The sequence below is a fragment of the Bacillus rossius genome, assembly GCF_032445375.1.
Source record: "Bacillus rossius redtenbacheri isolate Brsri chromosome 4 unlocalized genomic scaffold, Brsri_v3 Brsri_v3_scf4_1, whole genome shotgun sequence".
NCBI lineage: Eukaryota > Metazoa > Arthropoda > Insecta > Phasmatodea > Bacillidae > Bacillus > Bacillus rossius.
Genome location: NW_026962010.1, coordinates 16,813,017 through 16,838,060, shown reverse-complemented (window position 1 = coordinate 16,838,060; position 25,044 = coordinate 16,813,017). Strand labels below are relative to the sequence as shown.

The 25,044-nt window shown below is 40.4% G+C and overlaps 1 protein-coding gene across 1 annotated transcript in view; it reads right to left on the bottom strand.

Annotated features, from left to right (window-relative positions):
* Positions 1–25,044, bottom strand: part of LOC134541728 (potassium channel subfamily K member 1-like) — a 359,236-nt gene that overhangs the window by 244,632 nt on the left and 89,560 nt on the right. Inside the window, exon 2 of the mRNA XM_063385376.1 lies at positions 9,383–9,617. Within this exon, the coding sequence (XP_063241446.1) occupies positions 9,383–9,617 (235 nt within the window). The remainder of the gene's footprint in view (positions 1–9,382; positions 9,618–25,044) is intronic.

The window sequence follows — 25,044 nt, the reverse complement described above, 5'->3', positions numbered from 1 at the left end:
AAAGATGGAAGCCTTAGCACGCCGATCGTGACGAGAAACAAATATTGAAGGATGTTGATGGTATCGGGAAGACTGAAACTAATGAAGGTATCAACACTGTGAAAAGTGAGAATACATTCAAGCCTATATTTAGCAGATCCTCCATACTTTGTATAAATGGTGGACTCCTGAAAAGGAAGCATACAGGCGATGAAGACACTTCGACATCAACGATATTGAGTTCTTGCAGTAATCTGGGTGAAGACGTTGTCTTCTACGGTGATTGCTACAGTGACTCTGAGGCTGTTGACAAAGACATAGACTGTGATGCAGAACCTAAAGCTGACAAGATCGAAGAATGTGATGGTGTCCTGAGACCGAAGCGATGGAAACGTCGTGTTATAATAAATAAATCTGATCAAGCTTGTGATGATCACTGTCTCAAACATGAAAGTTACCCTGAGGTTGGTGGTAAAACGGAAGACACCAGACATCATAATATTTATTATAAAGGTGCAAGGAAGACGGTGGTAGAAGAGAATGACTACATATCATGGAAAGATCCAAAAATATTGGTTGACCGGCTAAGACTGATGTTGGCATCTGTTCGTAGAGGAAACTATTTGCATATCGTGGAAGTATCGCCCATACTGTAAGAACTTCGGAACGCTGGCTACATACAATAATCATTTGATTAACTGTCATGTGTGTACTAATGAAAAATAAAATGAATTATTTATATTTAAAAACAGTATGATTTATTTCTTGTATCCTGATTTCCAAATAAGCCTGTGTTTCCGCTACTGTATGTGTGATCATTCCGTTTCCTGTGTGTACTGTGTGTACGTTCCGATTTCCTGTGTGTACATTCCGTTTTCCTGTGTGTACATTTCGTTTTCATGTTTGTACATTTCGTTTTCCTGTTTGTACATTTCGTTTTCCTGTTTGTACATTTCGTTTTCCTGTTTGTACATTTCGTTTTCCTGTTTGTACATTTCGTTTTCCTGTTTGTACATTTCGTTTTTCTGTATGTACATTTCGTTTTTCTGTTTGTACATTTCGTTTTCCTGTTTGTACATTTCGTTTTCCTGTTTGTACTTTTCGTTTTCCTGTGTGTACTTTTCGTTTTCCTGTGTGTACATTACGTTTTCCTGTGTGTACATTACGTTTTCCTGTGTGTACTGTGTGTACATTGCGTGTTGGAGCCGAGTAGACTTGTATCCATGTAGCTTCATAGACATTTAGTTTCGTAGCCATGCGGTCTTTTAGTCATGCAGTCTCTCAGCCATGTTTAACTCGGAACCAGCTAGATCCTTTTAGACTCGTAGCCTTGTAGCCTCGTAGTCTCTTAGACTCGTAGCATTGTGGCCCAATATCATTGGAGCTGTTGAAAGAAAAGGTAGTTGGGGCATTTGGAGCTGTTGGAGCCATTTGGAGGCTGTTGGAGCATTTGGAGGCTGTTGGAGCATTTGGAGCTGCTGGAGCATTTGGAGCTAAGAAGTAGTCGTTGCACGTCTATGCAAAGCTAAATGTTTATAAGTTCCTGGCTTTCGCAAGTGATTCTGTAGTAGGATAGAAATTGTGTAATAAATATTATGTTTGTAAACGACTTTGTGGTGTTTTATTTCTCGAACCTTACGCTTTTCTGGTATTTAAATTAAATTTATTTTAGCTTCGTCCAGGATCGTGCCAAGGACCTTAGACGACCTAATTAATCAGTATATTGTTTGCAAATTTATTTAATGAATTTTTAACTTTTTCTTGAATTTTTAGTTTAATTATTACGAATTTTCCATATGGTGGTCTTGATGGCTTATAGGATGATGGTAGTAGAGGTTTTAAAGTCTCTTTAAGAATGTTGAACGTGGCTTATTGACGTTATTATTTTTTCATAAAATTAAACATTATTGCAACGATCGAGGATCGAACCAAGGACTGGAGCGGATCGAATCGATATGCAAATTAATGAGTGATTTTTTTGATGAATTTTGGATTTTTTCCCGCTTTTCTAGCTGCATTATTACATGATTTCAAGATGGCGTCCGAATTTCAAGATGGCGGGGGGCACCTCGGTAATAAATGTTTACTGCACTGTAGCGGGTTAGAATGAAATTATCCAGATGGAAATGTACTCTATAATATGAGTACACACACAAGATGACGTACTCCAGCAGGTGGTAGCTCCTGGTAGCATCTACTGAACATTAAATGTCGGGTCCATGATGGTCGACAAGGACAAAGTCAAACTTCAAAGTCAAGGTCAAATTTCAAGGTGAAGGTTAAATTTCAAAGTGAAGGTCAAATTTCAAAGTCAAGGTCAAATTTCAAAGTCAAGGTCAAATTTCAAGGTCAAGGTCAAATTTCAAAGTCAAGGTCAAATTTCAAGGTCATGGTCAAATTTCAAGGTCAAGAGCAAATTTCAAGGTCAAGGTCAAATTTCAAGGTCAAGGTCAAATTTCAAGGTCAAGGTCAAAGTTCAAGGTCAAATTTCAAGGTCAAGGTAAATTTCAAGGTCAAAGGTCAAGGTCAATGTTGTGGTGACCAGATAATTATACTAACATGGTATCGGCACACTCTAGCCGACGAAAACAAGATGGTGGTCTCCAGCGGACGAAGACAAGATGGCGGACATGATGGCATACCAGTTGATGATGTATACCTTGGTACTGGTGGTGGTAGATCAGTCTAGGTAGCTTTCATGGAGGAAGGATCGACCGTTTACTCTCGTCGGGAATCGAACCAAGGACGTACATCGATATAATCAATCATTATATTTATTGTCAATTTATTTAATGAATTTTGAACTTTTTCCTGCATCTCTAGCATAAAAATTATGGATTTTCAAGATGGCGGCCAAATGACAAGATGGTAGGTCTGTCTCGAACAGGTGGTGCTATTATTACTTTAAATTAAAAAAATTACAAGTCCAAATATGTATGTTATTTTTATATATACCTTATTTAATCTTCGGTCTGGTAAATGTCTCGATGGCCGAGCGGTTAAAGGCTTATGTTTTCCAACCTAGAGATCAGAGCTGCGATGGTTCGAATCACAGCATTTCCAATATATTTTTCATAAAAAATTAAATTTAAAATGTCGATAAGGTTCATAATAGCTATGGTAGGTAATGGAACATCGACCTTATGTGATGAGACAGAGCGACGCTGGCGCTATCTAGGAACAAACAACAGAAACAAAGTCGACGGTATCCAAGATGGCGGCCCTCAGTGGAACAGAAAAAAGTCAAGAGCGACCCTGGTGCTATCTAGGAACAAACAACAGAAAAAAAGTCGACGGTATCCAAGATGGCGGCCCCCAGTGGAACAGAAAAAAATCAATAGCGACGCTGGCGCTATCTAGGAACAAACAACAGAAACAGAGTCGTCGGTATCCAAGATGGCGGCCTCCAGTGGAACAGAAAAAAATTCGTTAAAATCGGATAATAAATAAAAAAGTTAAAGATGGCGACCGTAACGAAAATTGCAACGGTGGCGTCATCATTCAAAATGGCGGAAAACACATCGCCGGAATTTTCGAGAACACACAATGACGTCATCCAAAATGGCGGATCCAAGATGGCGGATCCAAAATGGCCGCCGTGATCTACTTGTCCCGTTACGCTGTGTCCCGTTACGCTTATCCAAGAAGGCCGCCGTGACGTCAGAATCCAAGATGGCGGACACCGGCACCGGCACCACATCCTGCATCCTGATCCAGTACATACTATTATATACTACTGCTGTGACTGTGTTGGAAGCCTCTTGAAGGCGGGGCGAGATGACCGTCACACGAGGGATTACGTGCAGGGTCACCCATTGGGGAGGGGTAAGGGGGAGCATTTCCCCAGCAGCCCGGGTTGTCTAAGTTCGTCTGGATGGAAGGACGAAAATAACAGGTCTGTTTGTTGCTGGTAAAATTATTTGGAAACATTACAATTTATGCGATATGTGCAGATCACGTTCACAGTTATGGCCTCGGCAATGTTTACAGTCTTTATATATACATATATATACCACGGAGGCATAAGACACTACGTCCACTTGTGGGCAAAACTGCACTTCTGACTTGACCATCGTTTGACGTTCTTTCTGCTGGCGAACACTTCGATCCACGGTACGTCATAAATTCACATATTTTGGGTAGAAAATAGCGGAGTAAATAATTGAGGAACTGTTTAAAATTCTTTAAACATCTTTCATAAATAATAGTTTGCTTTATACAAAAAAAATTCAACATTTTTTTTGGATGAAAATTATACAATTTACCATCATTTTGAGCGGGTTCGATGGCGTGCCTACTAAGGGAGTTATGAATTTTTTTGTCCTTCAACCCTTGTATTTTCCACCCCTGGAAGTTATGGTTGGTTGTAACAAAAACGTATTTATACCAAATTTTTTGGTATTACTCCTGCGAGTTATAATATGTTCTAGCGGATGCGATTTTTGACATTATAGAAGTTATAGTGACACTTCTGTTTTTTTTTCCCCTTCAAAATAACCATCCGCTTTTCTACCTCTTTGGTGGAAATTTTTTCTATTAAATAACTCGACCGAGTTTTTCTCTTACTATATTTTATGCATCAGTTTGAAAGTGATTTGTGAAGAATTACGGCAATTAACGTGTCCATAATAATGTGATATATTTATAGATATACAAAAACATATTAACTTTTGAGTTACCGATGGATTGGGGTCTAAGTACCATAAAACGAAAAAAAGAATTTTTTTCCGGAAGTCGCACTGTAATGACGGCTACAATGAATGGGTAGTCTTTCTCCGAAACCTACCCAGTGTGGTTTGTGTGAGACAGCGTGTCAGGCCTCCGAGGTGCAGCTGTATTGAGTGGCGGAGAGGCTTCTCCGGGCGGCAGCGGGACAGGGGCGGCACACTCTCCCGCGGGCAGGAGGGGGACACAGGGTCCTCCAGGTGGCCCTGGATCGATCCCCGGGGCCGCCACTCGACGTGACGGCGTGTCGCCGGCAGGCGCCCGCACTCGTCCCGGCCTCAAGGTCACGCGAGTCAAGCAGCCTGCGGCGGAACACCCACGCATTCCCGACAGGAATATCAATGTCTTCCTTCAATCTCGGGTTGGGTGTCACTTCGGCTGAGGATTCGACACCGCTTAAAACTCGTGAGCTATGAAAGCTACAGAGTTGAAGTGAATATATCTTAGTAGAGCAGACGTTCCTAGTGGTCGTTACGTACGACTCACCCGGTTAACATTTGCAGTGATGACGAACTGAAGTCAGTGAGAGCTGTGACTGCGAGAGCAATACATCGATATGCGTTATTTAAACTTAAATTTGCTCACGAGTGAGTACTGAGTGGTGGTAGCTGAGTGGTAAACTGTAAAGTTACTAACTTTGGTTTGGGAGCCATATAATTTGCAAAATGCCTAAGCGAAAACATGTCATGTTGGATAAAAGAAGAAAACAAGCGAAATTGCCCGAGCAGAAGCAATTAAAAATTGCAGAGGAGTGTCGTAGGTATCGAACGAGGCAAAAAGTAGCCGACATAAATGAACAAATGGCGCAAAACGAGTTTCCAAACGAGGCGCAAAATTCGAGAGAGTCTCAGTTGTCTGCCTCGCGAGAAGCGACGAGAAAAGCAGAATAAAATTTTTGGATAGTGGACGTGGATATGCTCTCTGGTGGTTCTGAGGTTGATATGGAGTCAGTTGCGTCAGTGGTTGTGAAGATGGGCCGAGTTTGTCGCGGTTTGGAGTCACGATTTTTTTTTGTCAGCCGCCAATTCAAATATAATTAAAAATAATTCCCGTTCAACTCGATGTAAATTCATGAAACACACCCCTGGCGGCTGAAGTCCCAAATACAGCCTACCCAGAATTTTGTTTTTGGAATAGAAGATGGGTTAGGGTTAGAAGAAATGGAAAAAATATTTTGTGCGTGGAGTCCACGCGCGACAGGAGTGTAACTTCTTGCTTATTAGGTATAGATAGTGATAACTTCCTAGAACTATTTTACTGGACAAGAGATAATAATTGATAAAAGGAAGGATGCGGGTATTATCTCAAATAAAAAAAATGCCTTTCCTCCTCGCCCTGTACTCTCGCATGCGTTCACTGGCATTCTTTGGCCTTTGATAATACCTCTTATCAGCTAATGCTTTTTTATTATTTTTAGACATGATATTAAAATGACGATCCACAGCTTCGTAAAATTAAAGAACAAAAAAACTCTCCAAACGAACAAACTACACTTTTAAAGTCTATCTCCTAAGTCTATTAAGTCCTTTTGACATTTCAAATCACAGTATTCACATGCTAAAAATTAATTACACGTATAAAGCTAACCTCTTAAATTTATACGTCTTTTATTACATTTTCAATCACACTATTTATATAAAAATGAATGATACTTATACATTTGATTGCACAAATCAGTAACTGTTTTCCACACGAATAAATATTTTGTATACAATTTAATTAAAATTGAAGAATTATGGTAGCGTCTATCGTTAGCCATTGCGAAAACTGAGGAATAGACAAACACAAGGAGTGTTACGAGAATTCCGTAGCATCACTGCTGCGTCATTTCTATCTCTCCCCTTCCGGGCGTTAAAACTAGTATATAGCAAGCTACGCTACATACCTATCCAAAATTGTAGCCCCATCAGCAAATAAGTTTTACTTAAAAAAACTGAATTCGTGCCATTAAAAATTTTACGTTAAAATCAAGGCGTTTCGAATTTTGTATTATCAATCTCAACATCCGTCTCTTGCTGAGTAGTTTGTAGTTCCAAGTGTTAAAACAGAACACCATTCATCACCCGAAACCACATACCACCTTCGTCAAAATTTGAACAGTTGTTTTTATAACCTTGGAATTAGGCAAAGGGGACAATTAATACTTCTATCATCCCTTGTGACCTTCACCGTAAACAATCACGCCGCATTTTGTTTAACATGTCGGGTTTCATGGTATTTACTCCTGTGAGGGCTGAGAAACCACCATCACAAGCTCCCAAGAGCCATAGGATCATGTATACGCTATTTCATCGAAACCTAGAGTTATTTGGAGGAGCTACAATGATAGGCTGGGGAAACATATCCCAGCATCATTTTCACCCACTTCCCCTTGACTTCATTTGGATAACCCGTGGTTTTACTCAAAGAAAACCCCTTCCTAAGAGTATCACAACGCGCTCATCCAGGTCTGTCACATCTCTGGACCCGCTCCGAAAACCCAGAGAGCCGGTGATCTGGCCGAAGTGCAACTCAGGACGTGCTCTGAGCGATCAGGGCCACCAACTAACTGCCAGGGCGGTGCTTCACCTTGCGTCCCGGGCCGGTAGAGGAGACCTCAGCGGGGAGTCAGCATCAGCAAGGGTCGCCCCGCATCACTGCCTAGTCTTTTCACGCACTTGAGGGGTGGTATGGCCTGTTAGTCCGTAAGCTGGCATGGTAACTGCCCCAGTTCAGACACAGGGGAAGCCTGAGAGACTGGTCCTGTATGGCCAGCCCCTCGGGTAATTCGCCGGCTCCGGTGCCCCAGAGCTTACAGGATTATTTCACACCCGTTTGCGTTCGTTTCCATAGCAGAAGCCATGCCCAGACTAGCCTTTGCCATTACGCCATTGGCTCTTCAAGGCAAGCCAAGACCTTAGGAACCCGACAGCCTGAGGGCCCAGCAGTGCTGATCTCACAGGTGTAGTTTACGCACCTTCTTCGCCACCAGAGAAGACTTTTCGACCTCACCAGATACCTCTTCCACATCATCTGAGGATGTAAGATATGAGGTCTCCCCGGCAGAGTCTTCTCTGGTAAACACCACTGGTACCACGAGGAGGCAGAAGGTTGCCTTGATCTAGAGACGCTATATATTCGCATCACACGCTCTTCCCGTGAATCTGATGGATTATATCTCGGATGCTAGAGCCGTCACATATCCAACACCTCAGCGACATGCACCTTCCCCGTAGGACCAGATCCACTCCCAGTTCGACTTCTGGAAACTGTCAAGATGTCGCAAACTCCCGTGGCACGCGGCAGATATTACTGATTATAGAGCACGGTTCACTATGAGTTACCGCAACTCGAAGGGCTCGTTTCTTATAGATTCAGTTATTTCGCGGATTCATTAGATGACAAAGTAGATTTGGGGCATACATACATTTGCTTCGCGTTGATAACTGGACAACAGTGCTCTTAGCATGGCCTTGTCAATTCTGAACTTATTATATACAAGGAAAGGCGGTTACTTAATCAAGTGAATACCACCTAAGTCTGTGACCTAGTTAATGTACGATCAGATTTTCTAAAAAAAAACCTTCACTGAATGCACGTGAGTTGTCACAGTCGCTACTCACCGGGCACGCACTGGTGCTTGACGAGGAGCTGGGAGCAGGTGGACACTGGCCACTCACTGGGAGCAGGTGAACACTGGCCACTCACCGGGCACGCACTGGTGCTTGACGAGGAGCTGGGAGCAGGTGGACACTGGCCACTCACCGGGCACGCACTGGTGCTTGACGAGGAACTGGGAGCAGGTGGACACTGGCCACTCACTGGGAGCAGGTGGACACTGGCCACTCACCGGGCACGCACTGGTGCTTGACGAGGAACTGGGAGCAGGTGGACACTGGCCACTCACTGGGAGCAGGTGGACACTGGCCACTCACCGGGCATGCACTGGTGCTTGACGAGGAGCTGGGAGCAGGTGGACACTGGCCACTCACCGGGCACGCACTGGTGCTTGACGAGGAACTGGGAGCAGGTGGACACTGGCCACTCACTGGGAGCAGGTGGACACTGGCCTCACCGGGCACGCATTGGTGCTTGACGAGGAGCTGGGAGCAGGTGGACACTGGCCACTCACCGGGCACGCACTGGTGCTTGACGAGGAACTGGGAGCAGGTGGACACTGGCCACTCACTGGGAGCAGGTGGACACTGGCCACTCACCGGGCACGCACTGGTGCTTGACGAGGAACTGGGAGCAGGTGGACACTGGCCACTCACTGGGAGCAGGTGGACACTGGCCACTCACCGGGCATGCACTGGTGCTTGACGAGGAGCTGGGAGCAGGTGGACACTGGCCACTCACCGGGCACGCACTGGTGCTTGACGAGGAACTGGGAGCAGGTGGACACTGGCCACTCACTGGGAGCAGGTGGACACTGGCCACTCACCGGGCACGCATTGGTGCTTGACGAGGAGCTGGGAGCAGGTGGACACTGGCCACTCACCGGGCACGCACTGGTGCTTGACGAGGAACTGGGAGCAGGTGGACACTGGCCACTCACTGGGAGCAGGTGGACACTGGCCACTCACCGGGCACGCACTGGTGCTTGACGAGGAACTGGGAGCAGGTGGACACTGGCCACTCACTGGGAGCAGGTGGACACGGGCCACTCACTGGGAGCAGGCGGACACGGGCCACTCACCGGGCACGCACTGGTGCTTGACGAGGAACTGGGAGCGCAGGTGCCGCAGCTCCTTGACGCGGCCCGCCTCCTCGGGAGCCTCGATGGCCGAGAAGATGGCGGCGCCCAGCACGAGGAACAGCAGGTAGAAGAAGAGCAGCAGCAGCAGGCGCGCCGTGCTGCGGCTCACTCCACAGCTGCACAGGCCGGGCAGTTGCATGGCGGCTGGCTCTCCTGTCCTCGTGCCACCCGCCGCCTGCGACACACACACACTGAGGTCAGCGCAGTGACTAGGTGTCAACATGTAGGTGTTCGCCATACCATTGACTAGGTGTCAATGGTGGCTGTTCGCCACCAGCAGTGAATAGGTGTCAAATTGTAGCTGTTCGCCATAGTAGTAACCTGGTGTCAACTGTGGCTGTTCCCCACTAGCAACTACCAGGATCAACTTTTAGCTGTTCGCCATAGTAGTCACTAGGTGTCAACTTTGGCTGTTTGCCACTAACAGTGATTAGGTGTCAAATTGTAGCTCTTCGCCATAGCAGTGATTACATGTCATTTTTTAGCTGTTCACCGTAGCAGTGATTGGGTGTTAACTGTAGCTGTTCGCCATAGTAGTGCCTAGGTGTTAACTTGTAGCTGTTCGGTGTAGCAGTAATTAGGTGTTAACTTGTATCTGTTCATCACTAACAGTGACTAGGTGTCAAATTGTAGGTGTTAGTCCAAGCAGTGATTACATGTCATTTTTTAGCTGTTCGTGGTAGCAGTGATTAGGTGTTAACTGTAGCTGCTCGCCATAGAAGTGACCTGTGGGTCGAGCATGGTTCTTTTCCTCGCCACCGTCATAGCGATGACGCGTCGCCGGTATGACGGCGGAGTTATGACGGCCGCGCGAAAATGCGAGCACGGATCCCATCGTCATATCTCTCCCGTCATCGCTAAGGCGCCTTACCTACGACGGCTTGGCAATCGATAATATGCAGAGGTTGGCAGTGAATTTACAGAAAGGATGTGTTTTATTTGGCAGTTGGTGTATCTGCTATCAATTTACAGCCAATAGAAATCTACCTACTCGAAAACAAGATTGTGGACATTCGTAAAACTTACGCATGATGTGTCTATCGAATTATATATTTTCCACAACTATATTCAATATTTATATCATTTTTCATTGTACGCCTGTTGGTTTTCCGTAAATATAAGTTTTACAGACTATTTTTTGCTCAGTCTCAAAATATAATAAAATCATTTTACATAGCAAAGTCGTTTATGATTATTAAATAGTATATAAGAAGGTTTAGGAGTGCATTAGAAACTGTGAAAGTTTGTAGTTTTTAATATGAAAATATTATTTAGCGATCTTGTGAAACGTGTTGCCCGTTATTATTAATTTTGTTTTCATTGGTCAGTTATTATTAATTACTTTAAATCATATGATGAAAAAAAAAATTTCAAAACACTTTTGTGACTCGACGTGAAACACAATACTAGACCTGATTTGACCATTATTTGGTAATTTTCGTCACCGTTAAAGTTCATTTGCCGATTTGAAGGTACCGAAACAACTCGGTGTGCTATACGTCCCACTGTTCAAAAAATACTACTGTTATATTTAATTACATTATCCTTAGACTTGTTTATAGCATATTTTCTAGTGCACTGCAAGTTTTATTCACACTATTTTGTACCGTAGCATATGTATTGGATGAATACGCTGATGATATTCTTTATTTAGCATCTTGCAAGCTTGAAACAATATATAACAAAGTCGGTGTTAATTAAATGCCTGAATATAATTTATTAAGTAAACTGTAGTTGACAGTATTGTGTCTGCATTTTATAACTACCAGAAGAGTAGAGGAACTAAAAATATCCTTTAACGGAATTAATTACTTTATTTTCACATAAGCCGCCCCTCTCACAAATTACTATTTTCGTATGAACTATAAACACGAAACATCTCAACTCTACGTGAAACACTATTATTCCTACATTGTTATCATTTTATCATACTGAAAGTATTTGAGCGAATTTTATTTGAATAAAATACGTTTCAATATGCGATACAGCAGGAGCAAACCTAGCCACCAACGAGGGTGGGGAGTAGGCCTAACCTAAAAGTCACTAAATGTTTGGAGGAAATGCTTTGTGTTTAAAATGCGATAAAACGAAGGTTTAAAATAACCATCAGACTACTATGTATTTATCAGCGGCATTCTTGTGTATTTTCAACCTTATCAATGCATGTATTTTATTTTTACAAGTGATTCTTTTTATTACACGTTTGGAAGCTGACGGGGAAATGAGATGTTTTTAGAAGTTTAATAAGCCACACGCTTATAAGTGTTTTACACTTAACTTTTATACAGAATAATTAACTAATGTGATGTTATCTTCTATCTAGTTGAAATATTACGTTATTTTGTCCTGACCTTTATTTTTTTATGAAGTGATATGACAAAAGTAGGCAGAATGGCAGTTTTTTTAGTATGATATATTTTGGTAAACTGAGTAGTTTGCAGTTAAAAATAACGAGAAAAAAGAATCAATTTGTCTTATTCACACGAAACATAGAAACTATTTATTTATGCGGCGTGATTATTATCGGAAACAAGTTGTTTCGAAGTTTGTTCAGAGAAAAACATAACTTTTTTTTAGATACATCGTATATCTCACATACGTAATTTCTGAGTAACTAGAATTGAGGCAAAACCTTAAATATCACGAAAATATATTATTTAACTCATTTGAAAGAATTATTTCCCAGTATTAAATGAAAGTTACACACGTAGTCGGCTGTATTATGGGGTTATGACGGCTATGACGGGTCTACGACTGACAAGCCATTGCGCCTTACGTATGACGGGCATGTCGTAGCTAAGGCGTCTTCCAGAAGGCGAAAAAGGATCCATGCTCGCGTTTAGTAGCGAAGCGTCATACCGATGACGCGCCATCCCTATTACGGGCGGAAAAGAGAACCATGCTCGCCCGGCTGGTGTCAACTGTGGCTGTTCGCCACTAGCAGTCACTAGGTGTCAACTGTGGCTGTTCGATGTAGCAGTGATTAGGTGTCAACTTGTAGCTGTTCGCCATTGTAGTGACTAGGTGTCAACTGCTTCTGTTTGCCATAGCAGTGTCTAGGTGTCAACTGTGGCGGTTAGCCACTAGCAGTTATTAGGTGTCAACTGTGGTTTTTCATCATATCTGTGACTACGTTTCAAATGTGGCTGTTCGTCACTAGCAGTGACTAGGTTACATCTTGTAGATGTTCGCCATAGCAGGGACTAGGTGTCAAATTGTAGCTGTTCGCCATAGCAGTGATTAGGTGTCAACTTGTTGTTCGCTATAGTAGTGACTAGGTGTCAACTGTGGCTGTTCGCCACTAGCAACTACCAGCGGGTCGAGCATGGTTCTTTTCCTCGCCACCGTCATAGCGACGACACGTCGCCGGTATGACGGCGGAGTTATGACGGCCGCGTGAAAATGCGAGCACGGATCCCATCGTCATATCTCTCCCGTCATCGCTAAGGCGCCTTACCTACGACGGCTTGGCAATCGATAATATGCAGAGGTTGGCAGTGAATTTACAGAAAGGATGTGTTTTATTTGGCAGTTGGTTTATCTGCTAGCAATTTACAGCCAATAGAAAACTACCTATACGAAAACAAGTTTGTGGACATTCGTAAAACTTAGGCATGATGTGTCTATCGAATTATATATTTTCCACAACTATATTCAATATTTATATCGGCTGTATCCGAATACTGGCCTAATGGATCCCTTAGCTAAGGGATACACTAAAAGTGCATCGTAGTGGACGCGGCCATCTTTGTGTTGAATCCGAATTCTCACAAGGGATGCCGATGCATCCCTTCACGCATCCACTAATTCGAGATTTCTAGGGATGCGACACTCGCATCCACTAACGCGTCCCTACATCCATTAGCTTCGGAATAGGGTTTTATTTTGTTTGTGTATAATATTACTTCAGATTTTCAGCATAAGATTTGTTTAAAACATTATAAGCGAAAGTGATAACTTAAACAGAGACAAATTAAGACGTTAATAAATATAATAAAAATACGAATTTAAACTTAAAGGATAATTCAAAACTCATAAGTATTTTTAAAGTTTACAATTTATAAAATGTATTTTAATTGGATCGCTAACATGTATAACATACACGTTACATCATTTTTTAAATGGTAGGTATTTATTATTTACGTTTTGCTGAATATTCGTAGATATCCCTACACAAAATGGCTGCGTAAACATTAGTACGACTGAGAATAAACAGGTGGTGCTAGCACTAAAAGTATTCGGATACTATCCATCCATTAGAAATGCGTCCTCTACATTGTGGCTGCATTTGCTAAGGGATGTAGGGATGTGTGTGCTAAGGACGCATCCCTATGTATTCGGATACAGCCATCATTTTTCACTGTACGCCTGATGGTTTTCCGTAAATATAAGTTTTACAGACTATTTTTTGCTCAGTAAAACACCCGTCACGTCTCAGTCTCAAAATATAATAAAATCAATCATAGCAAAGTCGTTTATGATTATTAAATAGTATATAAGAAAGGTTAAGGAGTGCATTAGAAACTGTGAAAGTTTGTAGTTTTAAATATGAAAATATTATTTATCGATCTTGTGAAACGTGTTGCCAGTTTTTATTAATTTTGTTTTCAGTGGTCAGTTATTATTACATTAAATCATATGATGAAAAAAAAATTTAAAAACACTTTTGTGTCTCGACGTGAAACATTACAATACTAGACCTGATTTAATCATTATTTGGTAATTTTCGTCACCGTTAAAGTTCATTTGCCGATTTGAAGGTACCGAAACAACTCGGTGTGCTATACGTCCCACTGTTCAAAAAATACTACTGTTATATTTAATTACATTATCCTTAGACTTTTTTATAGCATATTTTCTAGTCCACTGCAAGTTTTATTCACACTATTTGGTACCGTAGCATATGTATTGGGTGAATACGCTGATAATATTATATATTTAGCATCTTGCAAGCTTGAAACAATAACACGAAGTCGGTGTTGTTAATTAAATGCTTAAATATAATGTATTAAGTAAACTGTAGTTGACAGTATTGTGTCTGCATTTTATAACTACCAGAAGAGTAGAGGAACTAAAAATACCCTTTAACGGAATTAAGTTGTTTTTAGAAGTTTAATGAGCCACGCGCTTATAGGTGTTTTACACTTAACTTTTATACAGAATAATTAACTAATGTGATGTTATCCTCTATCTAGTTCAATTATTACGTTATTTTGACCTGACCTTTATTTTTTTATTAAGTGATATGACAAAAGTAGGCAGATTGGCAGTTTTTTTAGTATGATATATTTTGGTAATCTGAGTATTGTGCAGTTAAAATAACAAGAAAAAAGAATCAATTTGTCTTATTCACACGAAACACAGAAACTATTTATTTATGCGGCGTGATTATTATCGAAAACAAGTTGTTTCGAAGTTTGTTCAAAGAAAAAGATAACTTTTTTTTTGATACATCGTAGGTATATCTCACATACGTACGTAATTTCTGAGTAAATAGAATTGAGGCAAAACCTTAAATATCACGAAAATATATTATTTAACTCATTTGAAAGAATTATTTCCCAGTATTAAATGAAAGTTACACACGTAGTCGGCTGTATGACGGGGTTATGACGGCTATGACGGGTCATGGAGGTAATAGTCTATGGAGTGGAAGCAGGCGTACTTTTCAAGGGTAATCAATGAAGCCTGTACCCGAAATAAAATCTTCGGACTGCGCATGCGCACGACGATTGTTTACATGTACCGCCATATTGCGGGTGGCAAAAGAATAGCAGACAGCAATGTGATTTGTATGACGCTTTAGGAAATGTGCGTGCAAAAAATTTAAATATGAAACTATTCTTTTTATATTATTAGTAATAAAGAACCACGCAGGAGGGCTAGCATATCTTTCACATTTAAACGGTAACGGAAAGATTTAATTACAGACAGTGTACGAACTGCCAATACCACATTCAAGTATTTACGATTCTGCATGTTTGTTTAATACAATGAGCAACTATAATACTTGGTTTTTAACATTGTCTTGATATTTTTTTTTACTGTGAATATTATTATTGATGTACTGCGACGACTGATGCGAAGTGTTATGAAATCGACACTATACTTTAGATTACAACCACAGAACAGTAATAAGCAAAACTAACGAATGTTCAATTCAAACGAGTTTTTGGATTCCACGAAATGCTATGCTGCAAACTGTAGTCAATAAAACATTTTTTTTTAAAAACAGTTAATGAGAAAATTGTACAAAGGTTGCGAAAGTGTAGAGTAAGTCACAGTGTGTGTTGCTGTTTACATGTAGATACTTCTCAAGATTCGTGCATTGTGAATAAATAAACATGCTGTTTTAATATTCCTTAAAATTTAATTTACATCAACAGTTGAAAGTGCCTAGGGTAGGCCAATGTGATTTTATGCATAATTAAAATTGTTCATGCGCACATTTTTTTTGCTAATCAACCTACCTAGTCCAAATGTTTAATTTATGAAGCCACTGAATTCAATTAAATTCTTTGTTTTCCAGGAGACTACACTTTTACACAAATATGGTACAATTAGTATATAGGACTCGTCAGCAAAGTTATATTTCACAATATAAGTTACCTATTTGATTATATATAAACACTTGACAAGTGACAATAAACAAAGGGTAAAATTCTTAGGTCGCGGCTTTTCCGCAAATAAAATAATAAAATTCTGATAATACATTTTTTTAAACACTAATGACGTTCCTCTACTTACCTTGAAAACGGCGTTTCTAAATTTCTACTGGTTTTCGAGATACTGCAGTTAGATATTACAGGGTCATGCCATCAGGACCTAGATATCAACTTGGATACGTGATTATGGAACTTTTACTACATTATCAATTGGTAGACAAAACAATTACAAGCTTGTAGTCAACAGAATAAAATTTATGTAAAATATTAAGTTTAAGTGCATCTGCCTTGCGTCGTACGTGTGCGCTCCGTTTACTCGCCATATTTTAAGTAACGACCGTTAAAAGCATACATTAAATTTACATGTTCATAAATATAATATCTTACGTATACATTTACTATTTACAATACTATTTACGTCGTCCACCAGCACTTAAAATTGGGTTAGGAAAATTTAAAAGCCAAATTTATCTCTCGCTGTATGAACGCACATTATACATTTACAAAAAGAAAATAACAGTTTCTTACTTGTGGAAACTTAATCCACCACAACTGCCGAATCTATTAGTGCAACCAAAAGCTGCACAAGCTTTCACCATTACGTATATTCAGCGAAAAATTAAAACGGTGCCATTCAAAATAATGTAAACATTGGCGTTTTTGCCTTGTCTTTCAACATCGTCTGCTAGGATGCTTCAAGTTACCTCCATGTGACGGGTCTACGACTGACAAGCCATTGCGCCTTACGTATGACGGGCATGTCGTAACTAAGGCGTCTTCCAGAAGGCGAAAAAAGATCCATGCTCGCTTTTAGTAGCGAAGCGTCATACCGATGACGCGTCATCCCTATGACGGGCGAAAAAGAGAACCATGCTCGCCCGGCAGGAGTCAACTTGTAGCTGTACGCCATGCATTTTTTCCCCCGTTGGGGCTTTATAAAAGATCGTGTCTATGTTCCGTAGCTATTTAATGATTTTCCAGAGTTGAGACACAGAATTTAAGAGGCTATTGCTGCCATTACTCAGTAAAAAGTGGGAACAATTGGACTTAGGTTGGATGTATCCCGTAAAACTACAGGTGCACAAATAAACATTTGAAAGAAAAAAAGGTTAGTTTACCTTCAAATTTGATGTATGATTTGTTGTAAATAGTCTAAATTAAACTGTTATAATATACCATTGAAACTAGGACATTATATTACGGACATCCTGAGAATTTATAATTCTTTGAGTTTCAGAATATTCAAAGCAAAACTTTACAATTTTATAATTGTGTTGTTAATTCAATATATTTCAACAGTAGCTTGCATGGTAGCATGGCATGGTTGACCTGAGCTGCACGGAGACCATAAGTCGCTGTCTGACGGGCGAGACACCGCGACCTCCCCCCTCCCCCCCTCCCTGGCGAGGGGCTCAGGCCGAGGATAGGACGGCTCACGCTCTGCTAATTGGCCACTGTTTGGGCGCGCTATTCGCAGCGCGCGGCTCCAGTGTCGGATCGATAGCGTGTGAGAGCGCGCCGTGCCTGGGACACGTGACGACAACAGTGCCAGCAGTGGTGCGCGAACAGAACAAGGAGGGAAATAAAGAATTGCGACTCTTACAGTTGAAACTGAAACAATGTTTCACGCGACATGTGTCGCTATCTGTTGGGCGGGCCCATAACTACCAGCAAATAAAAATTCGGAATAGAGGTTCTCATACAGTAGGAGGTGCAAAATCTCATTGTATTACACAACACAAAATTAGTGGCTACCTAAATAGAGTGAATTTTCACTGGTTTGTTTGCCTGATAATAGTGTATACATTACTTCTCCTAATAAATTAATGCAGTTATGTCAGCAATATATTATGAAAACTACTATCTAGCGGACGGGCCCATAACTACTTCAAAAAACTAGGTCTCAGTCTCGGTAATTACAGTTTATCCCCCATGGGTGCGCGCCCTTCGCGGGAAACACTTCCCTTCGCTATGTAATACCCCAAGTGTCTTAAAGAATAATTAAATAAGTAGTTAAAAAGATTTGGAAACTCTGAATACTGGGGCCCAGAATTAATAGCTATAAAAGTCAACATCAGAGGCGACACTAGGAGTAAACAAAGAAAATTTAGAGACTCCCTACGAACACGGGAGAAAAAGGATCGTTATTATATATTAAATAAATAAAAACAACTGTTACGTCTATAGACTTCCTTATTTTATTAATCATTGTTCTTTCTTTTTTATAGATTAAATTTTCCTTAGTAACGTCTGTTTTTCATTGATAAGTGATCTTATTTACATTCCTCACAATTACACTTATTTACTAATTGAACTTATTTACTATCGGGCCGGCCCTGAATGCTTAACAAAAATTACAATATTTAAAAACATGAATGAAATTAACATTGGTAACTTTACAGGTTGTACTTATAGTCCTTGCAAAACATTATATAAAATTCGTCTCCTCGAACTGCTTTTACTGTCCGCTGTCTTAACTGGGTTACACTATTTTTTTTGAGTTCGTGAATAGAATAATAGAATTATGCGGGTATCACCCGGGGCTGTAGGTAGACGGTGATCGAGGTAGTAGGTCTAAAGATGGATTCTGCTCAGGAACCGACTCCAGAGGTTCTGGCAGAGGATTTTGGCTGCCCCAAACTTGGAACCCTGTCTGAAACAGAAGTCCAAATTCCAAAGAATTAGACCTGTTTCCAGACAGTATACTTAAATGGCGCAAAAGGCCAATAGAAGGAAAATTAAAGGGGGGATGACGTCAAGACTTACCAAAACAGGGTGTTGGTCCTGGCGCTCAGGAGAGGGCGTCTCGTCTCCGAAAACTCGAACCACGATGCGCGGTAGCCACGGAAGTCATCATGATTAATTAAAAAAAATATAAAAAAATACTAAGTTTCTCTACTTTCAACTAAACTACTGACTGGTTAATAATTTTAGATAGGGACTCCATCCCTCTAGTCTGAGAAGACTACATAATATACGATGCGATGTCGATGATTCGCCGAAGATCGCAGATACAAACGGTACCAGTCAGTCAGGAGGCGCGCACCGAAGTCAGTTCAGAGCGGGATATCACCAGAATATCATAAGCGCGGGGTCTCTAGAGAATGGGAGGGGGGGGGGGGCTGGCTCAGAGCCGAAAATTACCGAGCCCACCCGAAGGTGTCCGGCATAAAAAAAAATTTTCTTACTGGAGTGACTGCGCGACTGAGGCGCTATCTTTTGGTGGCGAGAAGAAGTACTCATAAATCGACTAGTGACCGACGAGAGTGTCAAGCTAGGGGGTAATGGAGTAACCAGTGGTGCCACCTAGCAGCCTGAGACATAAGGGGGAGAGAGGTTGTCGTTACCTCCGCGCGAGCGTTGGTGTCGGCGCTGCCGACGCCCACAAGTGGCGTTAGTGACGACAGCCGTCACTAGATGTCGTTAAGGTGCAGAATCGTAACTGCGGCTGTCAAGCCTGAGATGGCCTTGACTTCGGTTAACGTACCCGAGCGGTCGTCGCTCCTAGCTTCACTTCTGAGAAGAAAGGGTGGGTGAGCAGGAGGGGGATGGCTTCAAAAAACGCATGGTCTGTGGGACGCAAGGCCCACGGGATCCTCCTGTCGTGTCTTGCTGCTAGTGAACCTAATACCGATTCGTGACAGAGTTAGCAGGGCTCAGCACTGCTTCACAAGCTGCTCTAGGCAAAAGTGGTCACGCGAAGAAATAAAGTTACCGGCCCTCGACGTGCCTGGAGGCGGGAGAAATATTAGCCAGAATGCTAGCCTAGCATGAGGCTGGGAAAGAAAATCAGCTCGCCTCTGAGAACAGAGGCTGAGGGCCTGGCTGTAAAGAAAATAAGATGAGAGAAAAAAAAAATTTCCAAAAATATTTAAGATTACAAAATTTTAAATAAAACGTGCCTAAATCCCTAATACATGGCACAGCTATTAGACAAGTGAAGTGTTAGTTTCCTTCTACATAAATAAGAAGGGGGTTGCCTGTAAAGTCGGTTTACGGACGATAATTTTACGTGATTACGTCATAAGAAAACATTGATGAAAAATTGCATACTTTTTAATTTTTACTTTTTAATTTTCAAATATTTTTTAAGTTTTTGCAAATTTAATTGAAATAATTTGTTTTGATATGATCACGAACAATTAGTTATATAAATAAACTGAAATTAAATCAATATCAATAAATTGTTAATTTTAAATGACGAAATTGGACAAATAAAATCAAAATTTTTAATTTGCTGCTTTTAAAAAGCCCGCCTTAATCTGTTTGATACTATAGAAGATTTTCTCGCACGGTAGTTGGCCGGTTCTTGTACGCTCGGTGGAACGTGACAATGAGTCATGTTTTTTTTCGTGCGTGCAGCCGGCGTTCATCGATTTATAAGACGTTATCAAGTCAAAATGTAAATTTTGTTCGTTCGAAATCTTTAACTTACAAAATAACTTCACCGATTGCTTTGAATTTTTGACTAAGTTGCATGCGTGTTTTCATGAAGTACCTATGTTACACCTGTGATAGGTAAAATATATATAATAAACATAAAAATTATATAGAAAAATTATAAATGTAAATCCGATTGTGCATCCTTATTTTAATGTGCTTCCAATTGTGTTTCCTCTTTGTCGAATTTGCTTCCGATTCTGCGTCTTTTTGTTGATTGTGCTTCCAATTGTGCTTAATTTTCGTTGATTGTGCTTCTGATTATGCTTCCTTTTTTAAATGTTTTCTTTTTTTATATGTACTTCAAAACGTACTTCCTCTTTTAAATGTCTTCCAAATGTGCTTCCTTTTTTTGAATGTTCATCGACAAGACTGTACTCAGGCCATGATTGACCTCGTGGTTCGGAGATGCATGACCTAAACGCTTGACATTGGACCTGGCATGTTTAAAATGTCCGTCGAGTATTGTCAAAAAATACCTCTTGGTTTGGAAACGATTGGCCTATACACTTAACATTGTAGAAGACCTGGTTGGAAGGTATTCCAAGTATCGAAAAATTAGGCATCCATTGTAAGCACAGCGACAACGTATTTATTTAGTCGGGCTGTCATCTTGTATAGTCTTTTTCGTAGAGAGAATTATTAATAAACTCCATGAAAGGTATTGGGAGACTGAATTATTATTAATTTTAAGCGTACCTTATCACTGGCCAAGAATCAAACCAAGGACGGAAATCAATCAAGTCAATCTTACATCAATAGAAAATATTTTTTAAAATATTTTCCCCCGAATTTCTAGGTTAATTATTACGTAATTATTATTAGGTAATATTGCATAAGAAACTCAATCAGGATTTCGTTCTGGCCATAGTACATATGACACTTCTGGGTATAACCGTCGATGTATATCGAACACTAAACGACTTAAAAGTAGCCATTTATTTTTCGTAAACTTTACTTAAGCGTTTGATACTCTAAATCATGAATTACTCTTATCGAAATTAACTGAAATCTGGTTGTCTAGGTCCAGTGGGCTGTGGTTCGAGAACTATTTATGACCGGCAACAGCAAGTTCATATATGCACCAATGCAGAACTAGCGTCAAGTAAAGGCACACGATGCTGGGAGTGCCACAAGGCTCTATATTAGGGCCTCTTCTATTTTTAATTTTTATATTAGGGATGCGTCACAATTCGTCAAGCACATGAAGTGCCATCACAGTATGCTGATGATACCTAGTTGTTTACATCCGTGTCTGCTGATGAAATCTCGCATGCAGTGGTCGAAATAAATGAAGACTTAAGTTTATTACAAAATTGGTGCATTCTTTACGGTTTAAAATTAATCGTTTCGAAATGTGTATACACGATAATAGACACGCATAAAAATATTAATAAAAAACCAACCCTGTAGATATTAAGATAAATAACTGTCCCATAGCTACCTGACAAAATTCCAGAAATCTTGGTAAACATTTGATGGAAATCTAATCTGGAACAAACACATATATAATTGCCTACAAACAAGATATTATCTACTTCGGCACCTGTACAAATTAAAACACATATTGTCCCTCGATATTAAAACTAAACTTTGTGACTCACATGTGTTATCACCTTTTAATTACTGTGTAGGATTATTTGTCTGAATTGACAAAACACTGAATAATAGAAATCAGAAACAGCAAAACACATGTTTGTGTTACGCATTTAATTTGAAGAAATACAATCATGTAAGTCAGAAACTAACTAAACCAAACTGGCTAAACATGGACCGGAGACAATAATTTCACTTTGTAACCCAACTCAAGAATATACATTTTAGAGCGTCGCCAAATTTCTTGTATTCTAAGCTTTCTGAACAGTTGGTAAATCATGGCTACAACACCACACATAGGAAAAATGACAAACATTTGCTTAAATCACCTTTGGTACTCAGAGACAAATTAAATCTGGCCACACAATCTGCAATTATTTTTTTATGTTATTGCTCTATAAGTCTACAGTTAGTAAAAAATCTTATTCTGTTCAGCTAACAGAAATTTGTAAGTTCATATTTCTGTACACTGACAAAAATTGAGCATTGTTCATTTTACCACAAGCACCGTAGCACCTTCTTTAAAAGATCACTTAGTTACTTGGCAAGTCAACTGCGGAATGTCATACCAGACTCTCTTCGGCAGAGCACGTTCATAGCTGATTTCAAATCATGTATCGCTCATAGCTTCACAAGAAACAGTCAGCTGCAACTCTGTCACATTAACAGAGGCAGTGCACTGGAAGTGCGACCGTACTGTCAGTATTACCTTTGAATATATATACTGTATAGAAGTCGCCAGCCCAGGTTAAAATTTCTAATACGGTTTCATGGGAAGTTGGTTAATTCACCGCCACAATCGCCACCATCTCTAGGGCATCGACTTGTGGTGGTCCCTAGCGGACAAGTGTCGAACTCTTCAAACACCCTTTCCCCCTCCTGTTGAACTAACTTGAGCTGCAGTGAATGATAGGTAGGGGGTGCGGGGAATGACAGCGGGCGACAGTGCTGCGCTCTAACGTGTACATAACAACTAAGACGATACAGGGCGTTACGGCAGCGCACTGCAGCGGTGAAGTTCCCAAGCTGCTCTTCATACGCTTCTGAAAAACGTAGAGTAAATCCTATCCACTCGCGACTTCTATACAGTATATATATTCAAAGGTATTACCAAACACAAGTCGTAAGATGCGGAATAACGTATAGAAATTAACTTTTTAGTATGATTTATTTGCGAATATTAACTGATTTATTTCATTTATGGAAGGACATTACTTTTTTATCATGTTAGTTATTAAGTTTCTTTAATGGTTTTCTATAGCGTGGTTTAATATTTAGTGTTAACCTGATATTTTACTTTTGGTAATATGAAGAGAAATTAAAAAAATTGTAAAACCGGCCTAATGCAGAATTTTGTTCATGTAGCCTATAAATAAATAAAATAAATAAATTTACAAAATAACAGTCAATATGTCATCATCGACTTACTGGAGGCTGGTAGACTAGGAACCTAAGCTGCTTTTAGGATTTTTCGCCATATTTTACTGAATAAATATTTTTTTTCTTAAAATTATCTTTTTATTTGCATCGTCCAGGGATCGAACCGAGTACGGATATCGATTGAATCAATATGTAAATTAGTTGATGAATTTTTAGAAGAATTTAAAATTTTTTCCTGAATTTCTAGCTTAATAACTATGTATTTTGAATATGGCAATCACGACGGCTGACAAGATGGTTGACGTCACAGTAGTAAATACTACTGCACGTTAGGGGGTAAAAATTAAATCAATACGATGGCAGCGCTCTCTAGTAGGTGGTGTGTGTACTACGTGATACTAGAGCTCCTGATATCGATTACTGAAAACAAGATGGTGGTGGTGCCCTCTAGCAGGTGACGTGTGTTAGATAGTGCACCTGGTATCGTGTAGGTATTGAAAATAAATATGGTGGCGACGCCCTCTAGCAGGTGATGTTATTATTCCTTCAAATATAAAAAATACAAGGCCTAATGAGTATTTTTTTATATACCTTGTTTAATTCTTGGTCTGGTAAATGTCTCGATGGTCATGCGGTCAAATACGTATGTTTTCCAACCCAAAGATCCGAGCTGTCATAGTTCGAATTACCTCGATTCCATTGTATTTTGTATAAGAAAATAAATTTGGTGTGTAGATAAGGACCACAACAACATTGATAGGTAATGGCACATCGGCCTTACGTGCATTAGACAGAGCGATGTTGGTGCTCTCTAGGAATAAACACGAGAAACAAAGATGTCCGTATCCAATATTGTGGGCTCCAGCAGAACATAAAAAACCAAGATCGTGGTCCTGACATCATCCAAGATGGCGGCCTTCAGCAGACGACAACAATGTGGTGTTTTTATGGTCAGAATAGAAAAAGTGGCTGTGACATCAGATACAAGATGGCGAACATGTCATTATAATTCAAGATGGCAACTGTAACGAGAATTGCAACGATTGTGTAGTGAAGCGCTCGCAGTCAAGATGGTGAAATTCAAAATGGTGTCTGAGATCAAGGTCAAGGTAAAAGGTCGAGGTCAAAGGTCAAGGTAAAAGGTAATGTCAAGGGTCAGGGTCATCCAAGATGGCCGCCGTGACGTCAGAGGTTTGTCGGTCATTGATCCCACCGACACCACACTCCGACTCCTGCGACAGTACACACCAATATATACTACTTAGTTCAGTTCACTATTGTGAAAAGAAAAAAAAAATTATATATATATACCATACATTGGGTAAACGAGATTTGACCAATCTACTAACGTAAAGTACGGGCGTGTGCATGTACGAGAACGTATTTATGGGAGGTACAGTAATTGAATATATTTTTAACTTGCTACGGACGCGTGGCGCAGCAGCCAATGCGAGTATAGTAGCATGGCTTTTTTGTGGCAGTTGGGAACTGTTTTATTCCATATATTATAGTTGCCAAAGT